The sequence below is a fragment of the Lepidothrix coronata genome, unplaced genomic scaffold (genome assembly GCF_001604755.1).
Source record: "Lepidothrix coronata isolate B3197 unplaced genomic scaffold, Lepidothrix_coronata-1.0 Scaffold163, whole genome shotgun sequence".
NCBI lineage: Eukaryota > Metazoa > Chordata > Aves > Passeriformes > Pipridae > Lepidothrix > Lepidothrix coronata.
Window position 1 is genome coordinate 101,453 of NW_016690343.1, and position 19,287 is coordinate 120,739.

The window sequence follows — 19,287 nt, forward strand, 5'->3', positions numbered from 1 at the left end:
CCTCTAAAATCAGGAAATCTGGATGAATTTTTTTTTTTTTTTGTTAATTAAACATACACATCTTATGGTTTATTTCAGATCTTCCAATCTGGACCATCATCTGATAATGTGCACACAAAGGTGCTTTTTTTTTTTTCTGAAGGGAAGGGGAAATCCTACAAATATTTTACAAAAAATTAGGATTTCCCATAAACTTTTATACTTTTATTCAGGGTTTCAAAAGCCATACCTAGGTCCATTGTCCTTTACACAGGCCAGGTAGGTTAATGCACTAATATCATTGTATTGTAAACCTGCCTCTTGTATCATCTTACGGCAGCCTGTTGGCCCATCTTGCCATATCCAAGGGGCCCAGACACACAAAAGTGAATTCAACCCAACTCTGTGAGAACAACTTGAGAGAACATCCTCCTTATTATAAGGGGTTTCTCCTGCCTTTGTTCTTGCGCTTTCTTACATTGAAAACAAACTCCAAACCAAACCAACTTCTAGAGACAAACTTAGATGAAATATGTTTCTCTGAGCCTGCCGATCCACCCAAAGCGACACTTCTGTGCAGAGTAAGGCAGGTCCATGCAGTGTGGAACAGAAAACATCAGCATAGCTGGAGATGTCTTCCGCCCTTCTGCAGTGGTCAACAGAAATGGAAACACAGGATATTCTTGTTCCTAGTAAGTCTGTGCTCAAGGAGGGCTTAAGTAGGCCTTCTGTCTCCTGCAAGCCCAGGAAGTACAATTAATGAAAAAACCTTAATTATTTGTCATCGTTATAACACACTTCACATGAAAAGAAATCATTGCTACATATTTTTTTCTTTCAATTGTATATAAACACTACTTAATTCTCAATAAGCAGCTAACATCTTCCTAGAATGAAGGGAATCTCTGTCTACATGGTGGGAGATACTGGTTTATGATCTAATTTCTTCCTTAAGGTAATTCTATGAGAAGACTTTGGCATTTTGGTCTTCAAGAGCTGATGAAGATGATGTGCCATCTCTGATGGTTGTTCATTGAACAAAAATAGCAAAGTGGAATTAATTTTTTCTTTCCTCATAAAACATAAATTTACATGCTATGCTGAAGTCATTATTCAAATGCACTGTTGGAAGTGATTATCATGCTGCCTCAGACACAAATCCATGCAAGTGTTTCAGTTCAAGTGATTCAGAGGAACCAATGAATAAATAGGGCCATCACTGTTTTTTGATGCAGGAGGGCAATGACCATTTCTTGTGTGGAAATTAGGAGCAGATGAGGAGGTCTCTGTTCTGTAAATCTGGGCTTGCATTTCACAGCAACCAAACTTGCTCAACAGAATGAAGAAATCCCTGCGGAAAGTCTTGGTGAAAATGGCGTAGAGGAAAGGGTTAGCACAGGAGTTGATGGGGTAAAACAAAACCAGAAGGATCTTGGATTTGGACACTGTGATGAGAGGAACCTTGAGTGAGGCTGATATTGCAAAAAAGGATATGGGTGCCATGCAGAGGAAGTCTGTGAAGATGAGTATGGCCATGCGCTTGGCAATCTTGGTGTCACTGTTGGAAGAGATCACATTGGGGTTCCTCACAGTGGAGTAGATGCAGATGTAGCACACGCATATAATCACAAATGCGAGCACATTCAACACTAAAAGACATACAACATAAGCCTGAGAAAATAGTGTTTCTATATCCATGGGCAAACAGATACTAACCTTCATGTAGCTGCTGACTCCAAATATGGGAAGAAGTGCTACTGTGAAAGCAAACAGCCAGCCAAAAACCATTATAATCACAGCGTGACGCAATCGAACCTTGCGGTGCAGCTGCATGGCATAGGTGATGGTGTGCCACCTCTCCAGGGTGATCACAGTCAGTGTGTAGACAGAGAGTTCACTCGCAAACACTGTGAAAAATCCTGCAGTATTGCATCCTGCCCCAGTTTGCCAGTCTATGGCGTAGTTGTAATACTGGCTTTTGGTCTGGATATCCACAGATGCAATAAACAACAGATAGATGCCTATGCACAGGTCTGCAAATGCAAGATTGCACATCAGGAAGCGAGGTACAGTGAGCTTGTATTGGCTGCTTATTAAAATAATGAGGACAACAATGTTCCCAGTGATAGCTAAAATGCTGATAAACCATATCAGGACTCTTAGAATGTTGTATCCCATGATATCTTCACATGGATTGAAAGCATCAGGTTTTGGTGAGCAAGCTACGTTAACTACTTCGTTGCATAAACCGTAGTCAAAGTCATGCTCTGCTGGATCAAATCCTATGCCATAGCTTGAAACATAATCTTCAGCTGCGGATTGTATCTGTAGCTTTTCGCCAGGCTGCTCCTTAAGGTCTTTCTTGGCCTGAGACATGATACATATTGGATGTAATTCGGTGCTGAAATTGTAAAAAGAGTGGAGTTGGAAGCTAAGAGACACAGTGTGAGGCATACAACACAAAATCATCCAGTTTCCATTAACAGCTCAGTTTTTCTGTTTAGCTGATTATATAGATTACCTGGAGCTTGAAATTAGTAGTCTGGCTGGTCCTTATTTATAAAATATTACAAGAACAGGTAAGTGATTTGGAAACATCATAAAATGTAAGGGAAACAAAAGCCTAATGTTTGCCTAACACCCATGATAGAGTTATCCACCTGGATAACAGCCTCTCTAAGAAGCCTCCCTTATTTGAACTGAATTTCTCACATAGCCTGTCATTGATAAGCTGATTTGTGCATGGGGGAAATACATGATGATGAATAGCAATGTAAGACTGAGCTTTGAAGAATTAGTCAATTCATCTGTGTTCATAAGGACTCTGTTGAACCACAATAATGCTATGATCCCTTAATATTATTCTCAAATTCCCTTTTTCCTAGAGGTTTTGACCATCACTGTGGCATAGTTCTGTAACTCCATCAGGGCACAGAACACCTCCAGTTTGTGCTGTTTATTTCTTAGTATCTCATAACATTACTGGCCAGTAACATAAGTAAATAACACAAATAAGCTCATGTAGGCTTCCAGATAATACCTAGAAGCCAGATGGTAACATGAACACAAGACATGGTAGACCATTTTGTTAAAAACTGTTCTTCAAAGAAAATGGATTAGAAAGCAAGCGAAGCAAACCCAAGCCAAGCCACGCCAAACAAAACCAAATCAAACCAACATTTTAATGGAAGTAGTTGCTTTTGTTTCTGCCAGAAAGTATTTTTTAAACACTCCAAGAATTTTTAGCAGCACAGGTAAATAAAGGAAAAGAGTTTCAAGGAAAAAAAAAAGCCTTTGAAGATTAACCTAGTATTTTTGATAGTTTTGTGTTTGGTTTTATTTCATAGAGTACTAGCTCTATGCCCTTCTCCATCCCTAGACAAACAAAAGAAAAATATTTTGGCTGAGATGATAGAAAGATGACTAGGTCCATCAAGTTAAGAAATATCAAGATATATTCCTGAATAGACATGAAACGAAGGGTCAGACTTTACAACAGCTTCTCCTAGGCTTTGAAGTTTGCTGTCCCATAAACTTGCGTTTTATAACTATGGATTTTATAATCCATAGTTTTGGATGCAGACCTAGTCCGAGTTAGGAAATAAAGCAGGGGAAAATGTGTTGCAAAACCAACACAGTTCAGCTCTGCCTACGTTCATCTACAACCCAGACTGCAATTTAGGTGTAAAATTTCTAGGACAGGACCCCAGCTTATCTTCCACCCTGACTTTCAGTACAGTCAAGACAAGAACTTTCTAGACAAGTTAGGCTGAAAATTTTGAACAACTGGTAGTGGCTTAAAAGGGAGAATTCTTCTTTGTAACCTAATTTTACCCTTTGACTTTGTGCACTCACTATATCTTCCAAAAATTGAGTTTAAAAGGTCTGCAAGAAAGGAAAACTAATGAGGGCCCAGCACCAGAAGGTGAGAGACATTTCCTATGAGGTTCTGAACATCCTCTACCATTATCAATATTTTTTATCTTGCCTGTCAACTGAGGCAGAAAACCGATTTTCCGTGAGGTCAAATATGCACTATGAAGGTCACAATAGCAATAACAAGGCATTACATTTTGCTCCCCTGTGTTCTACTCGCATAAGGATGAGTGAAGGGTCCACTGTATTGATCAATATATCAACAGTTCTCTAGCTGAAAGGGAATATAGGCTTCCAAGGAGCAATAACGGGACAGAAAGTCCCTCATTTTTAGTGCAACAGTCACTCATTGGTGGTTCTTCATAAATGAACTGAATGAAATGTTTGTATCCAATCATTTCTCAGCATTAGTTAAAAGTAAACCTTTTCCCAAATTATGGAGGCACTGCCTGGACCTAAATCTATTCCCTGGCAAGACTGCTATGTAAGGCCAATTAAATATTTCTGATTATTACAATTTATTAATTCTTGAATTATTTTACAGCCAGTGGTCCCACGTAGAACCAGGGTCCTGTGGAGTTAGCTGCTGTGTTTGCTCCGAGGAGGGTGACGAGGCTGGTTACCTGTACTGTGAGCAGGTAAGAGGGGCAGCTGCGAAATCCCACGGGAAGGAAGAGGCATCCTCCGATACTGACTCCATACCATATCTTTGCCCTGTGATGTTTACTCCTTGGGCTGTGCAGTGCATTCAGAGCAACAAGTCAAAACCTTGGGATGGGTGGGTCCTTGCCTCCTTTTGAGGCTGTGGGTATTGTAATACACTCCACTTATTCACTCTGTAAAACTCTGTTACTGTTTAGCATTATTTTGCTCAAGTAAACTAGAAAAATAAACTAGAGAAAGGACAACTTAGAGAATAAAATTGAAATTGACAGAGTGCTCTGACAAAAATAAACAAAAATTACTACCTTTGTACAAGTTGTTATTTTATGTGCTTTGTCTGGAACTGGTGACAGCAGGATTTTGTGTGCTGAGAAACATGCTCAGCAGAACAAATAGTCTTAACCTAGGTTCTGTATTAAGCCCTATCTCAAACCAATCATTCTCACCAAAAGGTGACATCAGGTGAGTTGTGAGCAACTGATAGTATGTTCTCATGAGACAAGGCCCAAACATGACTCCTGATTCTGCCACATTTTTTGAAAAAGTAGGATTTTAAGTGACAGGTCCTCTGAAGAATAACGATCAAGTGTAAGGACAGAGTCATATCAATGTCATTCTTTTTGGTAGAAGGCGATCTTTATGTCAAAGAAAACCAAAAGCTTACTGAAGTTCATAATGGTATATGTCAAGTTGAGAGTTTTAACATCCAACCTCTGCCCTATACACACTTCAAGGATATTATTTTCCAGTCACAGAAAAATGTGAGGGAGTTCAACACACTGTACCAGACTTAAGAATGCAGCTTACCTTCTGTTAGGTCAGCATCACAATATTCAAGCATGATCAATTCACAGATCAATATTTAGCATATAGTCCTTACGAGAATGGGGAAAACATCAAAATTATCTTAAAATTCGTGCCTCAGACTGGCAGAGCTTGATTCGACCTTCTCCAAAATTTGGAAAGCACCGTCGCTGTAACAGGTTTAAGCTTCCCATTATCATGACAGCACCTGTTCTCTGGTGCAGACAGATTTGGGGGAGGTGACCAACCAGGATTTGCTATGGCAATTTATTTTTTCTAAGAGTTTGAGTGCTGCAAAAGTGTCAAAGAGGGAAAATCTAACATAAACTGGCAGCCAGAAAGGGGCCACACATCCCTGTTTTAATTCCTTCCCAGAGTTCCCATGTGAACAGCAGCTGCTGCTGTGATCCTTAGAAATGCACTTCTGAAGGGTGATGAGGTATCCTTTTTACACTCCCTGGACTACCTGGAAGTATTCTGAGAGCCAGATAGTCACAGAATAATGATTGTCTCCTGTGAAGGTGCATGACAAGTCAGGACACATCATGGTTCCCACCACCACAAGTGATGCTGCAGCACTGAACCAAGTACAGCTCTTGCCAAAAAAATATTACATGTTGTGTGATCAAGCACTATACAAACTATTAATAACTTTTAAACAGCCTGAGCAGCCTTCAGTGCACTCACAACTTGTGCCAGCTGTCATGAAAATTGCTTTGAAATGAAAGTTGGTGTAGGTACTCTATGTGTGACTCATCTCTTTTGAAGTGTATTGTAATATCTTCAGTATTCAAACTGAACACATGTATCCATTTTCTCTCTTTAAGGTGGAGAAAGGATGTTAGTTTCCCACCAATTTCAGTACAAGACACATGACTGTATGAAAGAAATTACCATTTTTAATTATGTTAAAAAGCAGCTAACAGAAAAATTCTAGTAAATTTCTGTTTATACTTAATATTTAGTAAAAAATACATCTGGTAACTATTAAAGACATATATAAATACATTCAATTTTGTTCTGTTGACCAGGGTTGTACAGTTCATGGCCACATTCATTCAAGTAGTCCTATATCATGTGTCATAAACAAGAGCATCTCCAACTTACATATTATTTCTCCCCATTGCATCACACCTGATATTATAGGAGACTGAAGTTGTGACCAAACTTCTCCAGAAGCAGCCCCACCACTGCGTGTTACTCCAGCCCAGCTTGTTGGCCATCCTTACCTAGATTGTGTGAGCTCTGCACAGGTTTGTTGGCATTTCTTTGCAAAATTACGCTTACCCGAGCTGTGGAAAGCGCGATGTTTTATGTTCTCCTTGGCTTCTTGCCTGCCAGGGCAAAGGCCTCCAAAAGAGGGGCTATACAGGGAGAAAAGTAAGTGTTATGGTCTTCAGCTCCCTGGGATGAGTGTGTGACAAGGAAGTTATTTTAAAGCCCAAGTGAGGGGACTAGATACTGGCAGCTTACCACACGATCAGGACTGTTTCCTCCTGTAGCCTTCCTTCAATAGCAACTCTTACTCTGTTTTTGAAAAGTCCAGTTGCCTAATTTAAAGAGTGGATTCTGTGATTTGGGTCCTGTTTAGGCCCAAGCAGCCCAGAAGCCAAGTACCTTCAAAAATATGAATCGTAGTGACATCAACATTCCTTTGCAGATTCAGGATTAAACATGCTTTCATTGGACTCATTGGAACACACCACTTTGTCATCGGGGCTGGAAGGACTGGACCCATTCCTACATATAAGTTATCGAGCACTGTGTCTGCATAAGACTGCACAAGTATGTGAAAACTGCTGATAAATTGTTCTAGTGAACAGTTTAGCATTTTGGAACAAAAATGGACAATGGGAGATGGATTCTGTCAGATACTTCCCTTATCCCTGCAGTCTCCGGCATCGCACTTGCATTCTTTACGCAGACAGTTTTGCAAACACACGTAGGTGATATTTATTAGCTATCAGCACAAGCAACTCAGTTATCTTCCATTGTTTGGTGACAATACAATGCTAAAAGTAAAATAAATGGTTATTTTAAGTGTTAAAATAGAAGCTACTAACAGTTTATGCTTTTTCTGCATGGTTTTACTGTTCTTTGAAGTTTTATGCAACTTCTGAAGATGATGTCTTGATTTATAACAATGGTTCATGACTTTTTTTTTTTTTCTGCCATGGCAAAGTTCAAGTCTTTCAGGACATCCGGTAAAGGAAGAACTTCAAACAATAACAGGGGTTTCCATAGGTATCAGCTCCTCATGTTTTCCAGTGGCACAAATTCAGGAGGCTCATTAACTACTTGAAGTGTACGTTTCAAGACTGCCTGAGCAGGTGAAAATACTCAAAAAGAGTCATTGATACCTGAAGTCTCACTGCAGCTCACTAATGGAAAATTAAGATAAGCATGGAGAATTACAACTGGAGTCTAAAAAGACACCATACCCTCCCTCAGGTCCTCTGTTGATTTGGGTAAAATGGATCTACTCTAGGTTAACCATTTCAGAAGTCACGTCCAAAAACATTGTCGATGTCAACTCAACAGATAAGGTATCTCTGATGCTTGGCTTGACAGTGTTCCAATATCAGTGAGGCTTTCTGAGAGAACAGTATTTTGCATCACTCAGTGGTCCTGTTACCCTCCTGAATCGATGGACAAGTATTGACCAGTTTCTCTGCAAACACGGCTTTCTCTCCAGCTACCTCCTGAAAAGTTATCAAACTTTTTCTGTTTAATGTTTTCAGCATGGCACCAGGCTGATCCAGGACAGCAGATCCAGTGAAACATGGGCCTACAATAGGTGGGGACAGAGCTGCAGCTGGGGAAAATACTGATGGTAAGCTAACACAGCTATTAGAACTTAACAATTCCCTGTAATGTGGAGGCAGTACACTGTGTAGCATGCAAAAACCTGTATGTATTGTGTATTTATTTATTTCTATCCATTTACTTACCTGCTCTAAAGAGACCTTTTCTATCCAGACTTTGAAGAATTTTATTTAATTTACTATCAAATGCTGAAAAGCGCCACGAAGAAAAGCAAATTAAATCACTTACTTTTGTCTTTTCCAGTTTGTAAATGCACAGCAATGGCTAGGATACGTGAAGTTTGCTTCAATCAAAGATCTAAATTTGCTTAGATCAGGAAGCTTTTTTAAATTGTGTGTAGATCTTGCTCTTAGCTTCTTAATGAGTTCTAATCCATGACTTGGCAGGAAACTGATTTTCGTGCTTGAAATATCCCTTTAAGAAAACAGATGAAAATCTTGGTAAAAGGCAAATTTACTTCTGCTCAACAACAGTCTGTCCTACTCATTCTCAGAGTAGTGGTTGGAAACAGATCACCTGGAAATATACACTAAAAAAGGATCCGGTGAAAAATTAGGTGTTCCTCCAGCAAACTGAACTAATATGCATTGCAAACAACAATCAAACGATGTTAGTCTGTGAGAAATAAAGAAAAAAGTCCCATAGTGTTCTGGGTAAGAATTAACAGAGACATAAACCATTAGCACCATATGATACTGGGTTTAGTAAATACCCAGTAAATGCAACAATCATCCCAAAATACTCTTACAGGATAAACAAGGCTGATGAAATCGCAGTAGAAGTTTGCTGTATGATCATCACATCATGGGAAGGCTGTTGTGGAAAAAGCAATAAACACAAAGAAAGAAGCTCACATGGGGGTACAGATGTGAGGACAGGTTGGGTATATCAGGTTTTGTGCTCATTAGAAAGAGAAGGAGATTAAAGACAGACAGGGGTGACATTGTTCAGATTGTTAGGAACAAAAAACCCAAACCAACAAAACATTCCCAGAGGTTTAAAAAACAAATACAGCACAGACTGAAGCAAAGAATGGGACAAGATTACAGGAGGTTAGGAGAGGTGTATTTATGTGGAAGGCAATTACTGTGTTGGACAGGCTATCAGAGGCAGCGATGAAACCAGCACCCATGAATGTATTAAAGAGACCATTAGAGGGGCTTTTAAAAGGAAACACATTCTGCAAACACTAAATCTTGACTTGTGCCATGCAGGGAAGAAGGACCAAGTGTGCTCCATCTCCAGGCTGAGATATTTGGGAATCCTTCCCCATAGCTTCAGGGTGTAACAGCTGGGGCAAAATGTCTCCAGCTTTCCCTCACTGGGGCACAGACTGTGTCCCTTGGATCATGACAGCATGAGAACACACTTCTTTCTCTTAAAAGGTAAACATGAACTGCACAAAATCACCCTGTCCTCCTCCCTTAGTCCTTTGTGCACTTATGGGCTGAGACTGATCCAGGCTACAGTATTTGCTGAGGCTGCTCTGCTCTTAATTCTCCAACAAAAGACAGAATTTTTCCTTAATCGGGGAATTAAACTGAGAATATTTGTAGTTTTCTCCATGTCCCCTTGAAGATACGGTTTTCAATTCATCTGTAACAGTATGATGTCAGGACAATATGTTATTTGATCTCTATTACCCAACTGCACAAATTGTTTTTATTATCGTTTTAATACAGTAGAGTGGTGTCTTGTGAGGGGGAGACCAGGTTTTAGCAGCATGTAACGAAGTTTAGACAGTTGCTATGTACCATACACACATTTACATCTCTGTTCTCTGGTTTAAGAAACAAAATTAATGCCAGGGAAGGGCTCTGTTTGAACTCCAGCCAAACCTAACAAATTCACAGGCAGCTGATAAAGTGGTTTGTAAAATTGGTGTTGGGTAAAGATGATGTGTTCATGCTGTGCCTACATCCAGGCTCTAAAGGAATGTACCACCTTCAACAACTGGACCATGAACTGTGATAGCAGAGGAGCAAACACAGACTCCCCTTCACTGCCTTGACCTAGGGCCATAATTTCTACTGGAAGGGAAAATAGACCAGTGTATTCAAAAATACTATGAACTTCTGCAGGGCAGAATGAGAGAAGCCACACTTCTCACAGAGAGGGTTCTGAGGTCCTGGGTCTGTTTCTTACAGGAGCTGAAAACAGCAACCAATGAGAAATTTTAGGCTATCCATTTCTGACTTGGACACTTGAAGAGGTAATTAGATTGCAATGAGCAGTCTCGATTTTCACATGGGCTGACTATTGCCCTTAATGCACTGCCTAATGAAAACTGTCACCCAGAGTATATGCTCACGAGCCAACAACTAAACAGCAGTTTTCTGCCTAAATCCACAGACAGCATCACTCATGGCACCATTAAGAGCATGTGAAACTTCATAATTCTGAAAAAGAATATGGAAAATGTTTTCTTTGTCTTGTTAGCTAAAAATTGTTACCAAATCCAAACTGTTATTACAATGAGTGGAAATAATGAGCAAATATGAATAGGAATACCACTTGGACTTAAAAATAGCAAAAAGGTTACTGGGTCTCTCATAATTTTTAAATAATTTCATAAATATTAAATTTTTTTCCCACAAAAATATTTTATTCTTATTTTAACAATTTTTCTTTTTATGTTAATTATTGCACATAAATAGAATTGAGTTAGGGAATTTGATTTGCAAACTCCTGCAGGGGTTTTTTGGTATGTCTGTGAGGGACAGTTATCAATAGACCACTGGCATGCCCCCAAACAGCAAACATAGACATTGTGAGGGTGGTTCAGTAACTTACTCCACTGAGTTACCACACACAGACTTCAGTGTAGAAGTTCTTTGGGATGTTGCTCTCTAGTTAGAGGTTTGATAAGTTAAATAATCATGATGAACAAGATCATAAAGTGGCAATAGGAAATCAAACCACAAGGCATCACCAATTGGAATATGTGTTCCTGTATTATTTCTGCTTGGCTGTTAGTCATCAGCCTTGACAGCAGCTGGTGCAGGAACAGGAAAATGAATCTGACTTCTCTTCCAGTCACTTCCCTTTCCCACTGGAAGTCTCTGTTGGATTAGCAAAAATACTGACCAGCTGATGAGGTTTGAAAGGCACATACAGAAATGGTGGGAAATAGCTGCTGGAGCAGAAAGCAGAGGGCAGTAAAGTGGTTGGTGAGGATTTTCTCCATGTATCTAAACTGATCTCTGGCTGCGTTTCAGGGACTCGGCTGTTGAGCTGTTGAACTGGAACTCTCCTGTAGCCCCCATAGGTGGGTTTCCCATAGGACACAGTCAGAGAACTAAGGGCACCAGCAAAAGCTGGTGTAAGCCACTACAGCTCTGAGAGCAGCAGAAAACAATTAAATGAAACAATATGGCTGAAAACTGAAGCTATGAAACTCCAAGCTGGAAACACAGTGTATTTCTGTATAGAAGCAATATGTACAAGTGTGGGATTTATTAGCTGCTGGATTTACTTGCCTACTGTCAGCACTGAAATCTTTTAATTCAAAACTTGATGTCTATCCAAAAGAGATATTATAATTCAGCTAAGAGCAGTAAGTCTGAGAGAGGAATTGATTTGTGAAACTCTGTAGTCTGTACAAGGGCTAAGATTGGTGCTTTCTGATTATTTCTGTATCTTTCACATTATTTTAATACTCTGAATTATAAAATAGAAGTTGAAACTAATTGACTGTAGAACACTGGTTTAAGAAGGTCAAGAGTTAAACCCCCCGATGTTCATTCTAATAAAACATTGCAGTCTGCAACATGGATTTGATTGCAGCAAAACTATTTCTCCCAGCAAAGATATGATTATGGGTCAATCATTCCACAAGTGAAAGTGCATCCCTGGTGTACACTACGCAGATGGATGAGCAAGAAGGCTCTTCTTTCATGATCTCATCCAGGATAAAAAAGGTAATTTCCCATCCATGGAATAGTGGATGTATTGGTAATGGAACAGAAAACTTTTTACGCAAATAACTCAGTGTTAGAAATTGAACTATCAAATGAATCTCAACCACAGGCAAATCAATTGATAAACATCCAGAATATGACCGTATCAGTTATAGCTTGCAAAGAAAATGCATTTACTTTTTGCTACAGGAAACAATGATTTTCCTAAGAAACATCTCTGACATTACTGATGAAAAGATGCTCCACTGGCAGTCTTTTCCAAAGAATGAAGACGCTTTTAGGAAGTGAGGGAAGTGAAACAGAATGCAGTAACCCACACCATAGCTCTTTATATCATAGGTGCACTGGCCATCACAATGTGGAAACAAAATGCCTTCAGAAGAGCTCTGGACTGAACTCAGGGTTAATTTTTCTCCTTCCGTTTTAGATTTTTAACCACTCTAACACCTGTGTAAAATCTTGCAAGAGCTCCAATGACCCCTTTCACTCTTTCTGGGTGACTTTTAGTCCTCTCTGGATAAGCGGGATAGATGGGAAGAGAGAAATGTTCTGACAAATGGGTGAGACAAAAAAGGGCTCCTACATCTCTGTTGCAGCTCTTACATGTTGTGGTTTGAGCTAAGGAAAACAAGCAGTTCTGCACAGTCACAGGCATTTTCAGACCCCATGGCAAACCATGGTTTGAGATAATGGTTACTGAGATTCCTGAGCATCCTACTGCTGAATTCTCTACTGCTGAGATCTCAATTTCCATTTCACCACCCACCATCCTGTTGTAACTGTGGGATGTCTCATACCTATCTCTACAGGAGATGGGACATCCCAGTCCCTAACACTGTAGGATAGGAATTTTTCTTTAGAATTAAGCTTCACAGATACAGGGGCAGAACTTCAGTGGCAAGTAATCCAGATTTAAGCACTGAGAACCACTCACCTATTCTTCATTTTGCTCAAACAAATACCAAAAGCATTTTTCTCTGGAAAAATAACCAAAAGCAAAAGTACTACTCTCTTACACAGTTTAATCAACCATGGAGAGGAATCTTAATCTAAATCTCTCACTTGAAAGACTTCAAAACCTTGAGGACAAAGTGAAAATAAGGATCTAGACTGATTTTTTTTTTTTTTAGTATATTCAGAACTACATGTCTGGTTTTGAAGCTCAAGGTTTGTGAGATGTTGAAATCCATACTGGCATTCGTATGTTCTTCTCTGATCTTTTCTAGGTAGTCAGTAATGAGAAAAGTATTGTCCAAATATTACTTACAAAACAACAGGCCCATTGGCTCCCTGGAAGACCTCATTTGGCAATTTTTCTAGGTTGTGATTATCACTTAGATTTCTGAAAAACACAATATTTATTCTGAAACAATCTGAGATAAAAAAAATAAATCTTGCAGCAGTTACTATCTTCTAATTATCACTTTTCAGAATAGTAAACAACAGAAATAGTTACAGCTCATCCAGATATGTTCCATTAAATGCATGATTCTCAATTTCCCGAATTCCATTTTTATTTAGCCATCTGCAATAGAGAAAAGAAAAAGAGAGCTGTGTTCTTATTCATGCTTCATGACCAAAATGTATGTAATTCAAAGCAGTGAAAGGGATCTCAAGCAAATAAAATTGTTAAACGGATATTGAAACAGTGAAATTTCTATGAATACTGGCTGGTAAAATCCCAATATTTGGACAAAGACATGACACGAATAGGGCAGACGAGTGCTACCATCAGAGATGACAGCTAGAGTAAGTTTCTGAAGTAAGGACAGAGCTGGTGAAGATGCTGGCACTGCTCATGGCTCTACTGGGAAGGCTGCAGAGGAGCTGGTGTGGCTGTTCCAGGTTAATCCCAAGAGGGGTGAGACCAGGATCTTTCCTGTTGGCGCTGTCAGTGACGCTTAGTTTTACTATTTAGCAAGACTCTTTTGAAGCTCTGAGCCATGGCTTAATCTTTGCCAGCTATTAGAGAAAAAAGTCTGCTGTTTGCCATGGTCTCACATGCTCAGCTAGGCAGGTGGAGGAGGGAGACTGACTGTACTGAGCCAGGCAGGAGGGCAGAATAGGGGTGGCAGTGGTGCCAAACTGCTGTGGAAAGTGGGTGATTCCTGATGCGTCTGCTTCCTTGACAAATTACACTCCCTGCCTGCTCTGTTGCCCCAGTCCCACCTCCCCAGGCTTCTTCCCCCAAAAGGAGACACAGGTAATGAAACTGGGAATTGATGCTCCTGGGGCTTTCTGCCAAGTTTTTACTCCAGTGCATTACCTAATTAACGTTTAACGTCCTTCCCTCTGAACCTTCACGGTCCTAAAAATTTACATTTGGGTCAGTTATATTTATCATCTTTATGGTGCAATCTTTCATCTCACTTTAAACGTCATTTTGCAGCTCACGCCCTCTCCAACAGGCAATGACAGGTCTGATTGATGGCAGAAATGGCCTGATTTAATTAAACTGTCAGCAAACTTGGACATTTTTTTCCTAACTCACTTTGAAAGCTGAGCATGCAAGTGACCCACTTATCTAAGGTCTGAGGTGGTGAACTAAGGTCAGCAGGAAAATCAGTTAAGGGTCTGGCCGAAAGGATTACTCTTTTGACCATGACAGGCAGATGTACACAGCTCTGTGTCTATAATGTCTGTCAGGTCGGATCAGGAGAACTGTCACCGTCCCCTTCACTTGCAAGCACTATTAGACATGAGTGAGCAGGCACAGAGGAGAGACATGTCCCTGCTTACAGCATTTAAACATTTATTATATTAAATTGATCCTATCCATTTGTAGCTGCCAAGCTGATATATATGTTTTTAATCACAGTATTAGCACTTAGCTGCATTCTCTTACTGAACATGATGCTAATGCAATGAGATACTAAGGTCGTAAAAAAGAGTCACTGTTGCCATACAGGGTGGACTATACACACCTGTCACTTTGTCTAATAGCACTGGAATAGTAAAAAGGCAAAAAAAAATTTATCTAAATCCCAAGACCTCATTATAGTACTTATAGACAAATTTTTCTTGAGAGAAATTCTCTCCTCACTTCAACCAGCATTCTTACTGACTCCACTAAATCTTATATTAGCAACAGGTGACAATGGATGAAAAGATCCAGAGCTTGGATTAGGGGCTTTTACTCACCATTTCATGGCTATAGTAGGCTTTTAAAACATGCTTTAAAATTCTCCCAGTTCAGGAGGTCACTGCCCCTGAGGTACCATTTACACAATATTTCAGGGCAGGAAAGACCTATCTTAGAGCCTATGCAGATCTGGTAGCAAGGTGAATTTCTTCCATAAATTTCTAGCACTTTATTATCATATGTATCCTCAGTTCCCACCTGTGCTGATCCCATGCATAGCGTAAGTTCAGATGCAATCCAAATTACTGGCTTAAATAAATTCAGAGCCTGCCACAGCTAAACCTATTAAAATTGTTTCTCTGTAGAATCTGGGGGTTTAGTGGATTCTGGGTAATTTTAATCATCTTGACATGTCAGGTTTCACTAAATGATATTTAAACAAAAGTTCCTGTTGGGTTGCTGTGACTTCAGTTTTGAACAGAAAATCAGCAAATATGGGTCTAAAATGAGCTAAGTTCACCACAGCACAAGGAAAACCTAATCAGAGACTCTCAAAGGGCACATGCAGGGCCTCTGTCCCAGGGCAGAACCACAGCAAAGTCAGGACATCACCTAACAAGGGTGGTGGTGGCCAGGTCTGCTTACACAACTCTTGCTGCTCTTGCACACACTGGTGGGTGCTGGGAGCTCATGGCAATGGGGCTGTTGAGGAGGCAGGGCAAAGCAGCTGGAAGTGGACATGATACATCACCAGACCAATTTTGCTAACAAACCAGCAGCCTTAAGTCCTCAGAAAGGACTATCCTTCAATACCCAGTCAGTAATTCTATCATAGTATCATAGAATAGTTTGGACCGGAAGGGACCTTAAAGATCACCTAGTTCCGAACTCCCTACTGTGGACAGGGACACCTTCCACTAGACCAGGTTGCTCAAAGCCCCATCCAACCAGGCCTTGAACACTTCCAGGGATGGGGCACACACAACTTTTTTGGGCAACCTGTTCCAGTGCCTCACCACCCTCACAGTAAAGAATTTCTTCCTGATATAAGCAATGAGACATTCTGGGGAGAAAAGAGAAGTCAATTCCATCTGCTCAAGTGGCAAAGAGAGGTCAAAGCACAGCAAAAATCTGGGATATGTATCTCATCCCTTAGTGGTATTATGGAAATACACAGTACTTGTTGGGCAGTGCTCTGAAAATACAAAGTCCCACCTGAGCAGCTAATATTATCATTACAGGAGAGAAGATGAACCAGTGTACTTGCAATGTCATTACTTGAATATATATTTGGGAAACCTTTGTGTGTATGTGTCTGTGTGTCTGTATTTAAAACTTCAGAACTTGAAGTAGACAGAGGTTCTGCATAATTGATGGGGGAAAAGGAGAGATAAAGCTAAGTGACCTGCTACTGGCCTTTCTTCAATTATTGATGGTCTGATCTTGCTCCCACCAAAATCAACGTAAACCCAATCACTCAATTCAAATCTTGCTTGTCTGCTTCAGTATGTGAGGTAAACCACACACACAGAGGGGGAAATTTTTCCAGTCTGTCCACTTCATAGGTGAAATGAAGGCAGCTTGTTAGCAAGGAAACAGTATGTTTTGATATACAGACAGAAAGGATCAAAGAAGCCAGCTAGTTCATTAAAATACATGACTATTCAAGTCAAATGTAGAGTCATCTAACCATGCAGCTTGAAACTGCATTATGAACCAGCCTGTATCAATGCATTAACATTGCGTACAAATATACCACATTTCCACAACATCTACATATGTTTTGTCCAAGTAATAAACATCTTTGAATGGTATGTCTGCAAGTAAATATTTATGAGTCATGCCATCCTCTTGAACACAATTTGTATCACATGGACTGTTGCTGTAGGTGTTTAACCTTGACATCAGTAATTACTAAATTTGCTCTCTGCTGTGCTTTTAAAATAAAGAGTAGGACTAGAACACATCAAAAAAACCCCAAAACATTAATTTTTTTCATGTCAGGAAAACAGAATACAGAGATCTCAGGGGCAGGGGAGAAATCTAAAACATCAAATTGAATTTGGAAGTGTATGAAATAGTACTCAACTCCTGGTTTTGTTGACCCTGCTCTGGAAAAGAAATGAGGTAACAAGGAGAATAATGAATTTTCTACGTCTACTCACAGAATCACGCTTTCAGAACTCAGGCCCATGAATGAATTTCTTTCAATTACTCGTATATTGATATTGTCTTGAATATCCCTGAAAAATAAAATACATTAGATACTACACCTTTTTGTACTTCTGTGAGCCTTTCAATACAATATGCTGTTTCAAACACAGTATTTTCCCTTACATTCAATCTGAGGAAGTACTATAGGCTGAGGGTAATGATGTAAGTTTTCAAGACTTTTTTTTTTTGCAGAGCACAAATCTTCCTGATAAAAACGGATGGAACAAAACCTTTCCAACACCCCCATACTTTCCTTCCAAATAGACTGAAGTCATTAAAATGCATAAAAGTGCAGGTCTATAACCCTGAGGTGGATGAAATAGTTCCTCCAGCAAACATACTACCCAGAAAATGCAATCTGAGGGGCTGTGAGGCCACCCCTTCTCACAGCCTCCCAGCCAGAAGAAGGAAAACCATTAGCCTTTTTGGCCTGATTCAGCAGGGTACCTACCAGCCCATGAATCATTCCCCTGCTGATGTCAACAGGGTTGCTTATAAGCTTTGTATATGCTTAAGAACTTAAGACACAGAGCCCTGCCAATGCAGTTGGTTGAACTGACAAGTAGGAATTTCTGTCTTTCGTCAGTTGTGGCTGATACGAAAAAAAGGAACGTTCTGTTGCTGGCTCAAAATAGGCCTCAAAGAAGTTAAATAGTATTACTCATAATTTAGACTGGGGATATGGCTGTTTCCATGCTGTTTCTGTTGGAAAGCACAGAACGAAATTAATTGTCCGCAAAGCTTGAAATTAAGCGTGGTTCCAAAATTATCTCATGCAGCCACAACTCTTTATTAAGTGACACTTACAGAGAGGCTTCATTCTGCAAACTGAGGTCAGCAGAGGCAGGAATAGGGAGGGAGCAAGGTACCCATACAAGAAAACTGTATCCCTCTGCTAAGGATCTGCACGAGCCCTTTATAAATATCAATGCCCTATCCAAACCTATTGTTGGGACTTAAATATTGGCACAACTGAAGGCAATGGTAATTTTCTTATTGACTCCAATGGGACCAGGGTTTGAACCAAGGCCTAGTTTGGGACTCAAATGGTATCAAGGTCTTCTTATTCTTGCAGGAAAGTGAGGAGTTTCACCTGAAAAAAAGCACCAAATAACTCCTGCTCTGCAGGACACAGTAATTCCACTCTAGTTAAGACTAGGGATACCAAGGGATACAGGTGGAAGGCTCTGATGCATTTGCTTGATGGTTTTGAGGAGCAAAGTTCTCAGAATTACCTATGTCAAGTGTATTACAGAAATAGATTTCTTGTCTTATATGTATGTATACTATAGTCAGACATCTCTCTCTATGTTTTATATGCAGTTTTCTTTATATTAATGACTACAACTAGGACAATTGCAGGATTAATGTTTCTGCAGCTAGAAATCTTCCTATCGAATATCTGAAGATGCAGAACTTTGCATGTGAATTAACAATAAATCTTGTCCAAAAGAATGCTTTGAATTATACTAAGAACTGATTGAAAAATATATGTCAAAATTTTTTTTGGTGAAAAAAAATCAGTCTTTTTCTGATATGCATTTTTTAACAGAATAAAAGGTGCTTTAACAGAAAAATAGCTTGTTTTCACACAGAATTTTACACAAATATTTTTGTTCCCTGTTGGCACTTGAATTTTCTATAGAAAAAAATTTTCATTCTCTGGACGGTTTTACTGCAAGGGGAGAAAAAGGCATGGTAAAGATAATTCCCTGAGTTTAGAGTTTTTTCTTTTTTTTTTTTTTCTTTCTTCTGTGATGTGGCCACCTTTCATGGAACACGGCTCTGAGATCAGTGACTCTTCCCATGCTGGCCAGAAAACTGTCACCAGGTGGCAATAAATTTCCACTGCCACCATCCTGATTTGGTTTTCAACTTGTGAAAGAGTAGTAAAAGGCTGTTACTGTCCCCTGGGCCATCCAG

General features: G+C 39.7%; 1 protein-coding gene across 1 annotated transcript in view; it reads right to left on the reverse strand.

Annotated features, from left to right (window-relative positions):
• Positions 1-657: 657 nt before the first annotated feature.
• The window catches only part of FSHR (follicle stimulating hormone receptor), an 85,370-nt gene continuing 66,740 nt past the window's right edge, over positions 658-19,287 (reverse strand). The window contains exons 5-10 of the mRNA XM_017829331.1: positions 18,026-18,066; positions 17,316-17,393; positions 13,525-13,593; positions 13,336-13,410; positions 8,377-8,562; positions 658-2,380 (exon numbers count right to left, since the gene is read on the reverse strand). Of these exons, the coding sequence (XP_017684820.1) occupies positions 1,153-2,380; positions 8,377-8,562; positions 13,336-13,410; positions 13,525-13,593; positions 17,316-17,393; positions 18,026-18,066 (1,677 nt within the window). The 3' untranslated portion in view covers positions 658-1,152. The remainder of the gene's footprint in view (positions 2,381-8,376; positions 8,563-13,335; positions 13,411-13,524; positions 13,594-17,315; positions 17,394-18,025; positions 18,067-19,287) is intronic.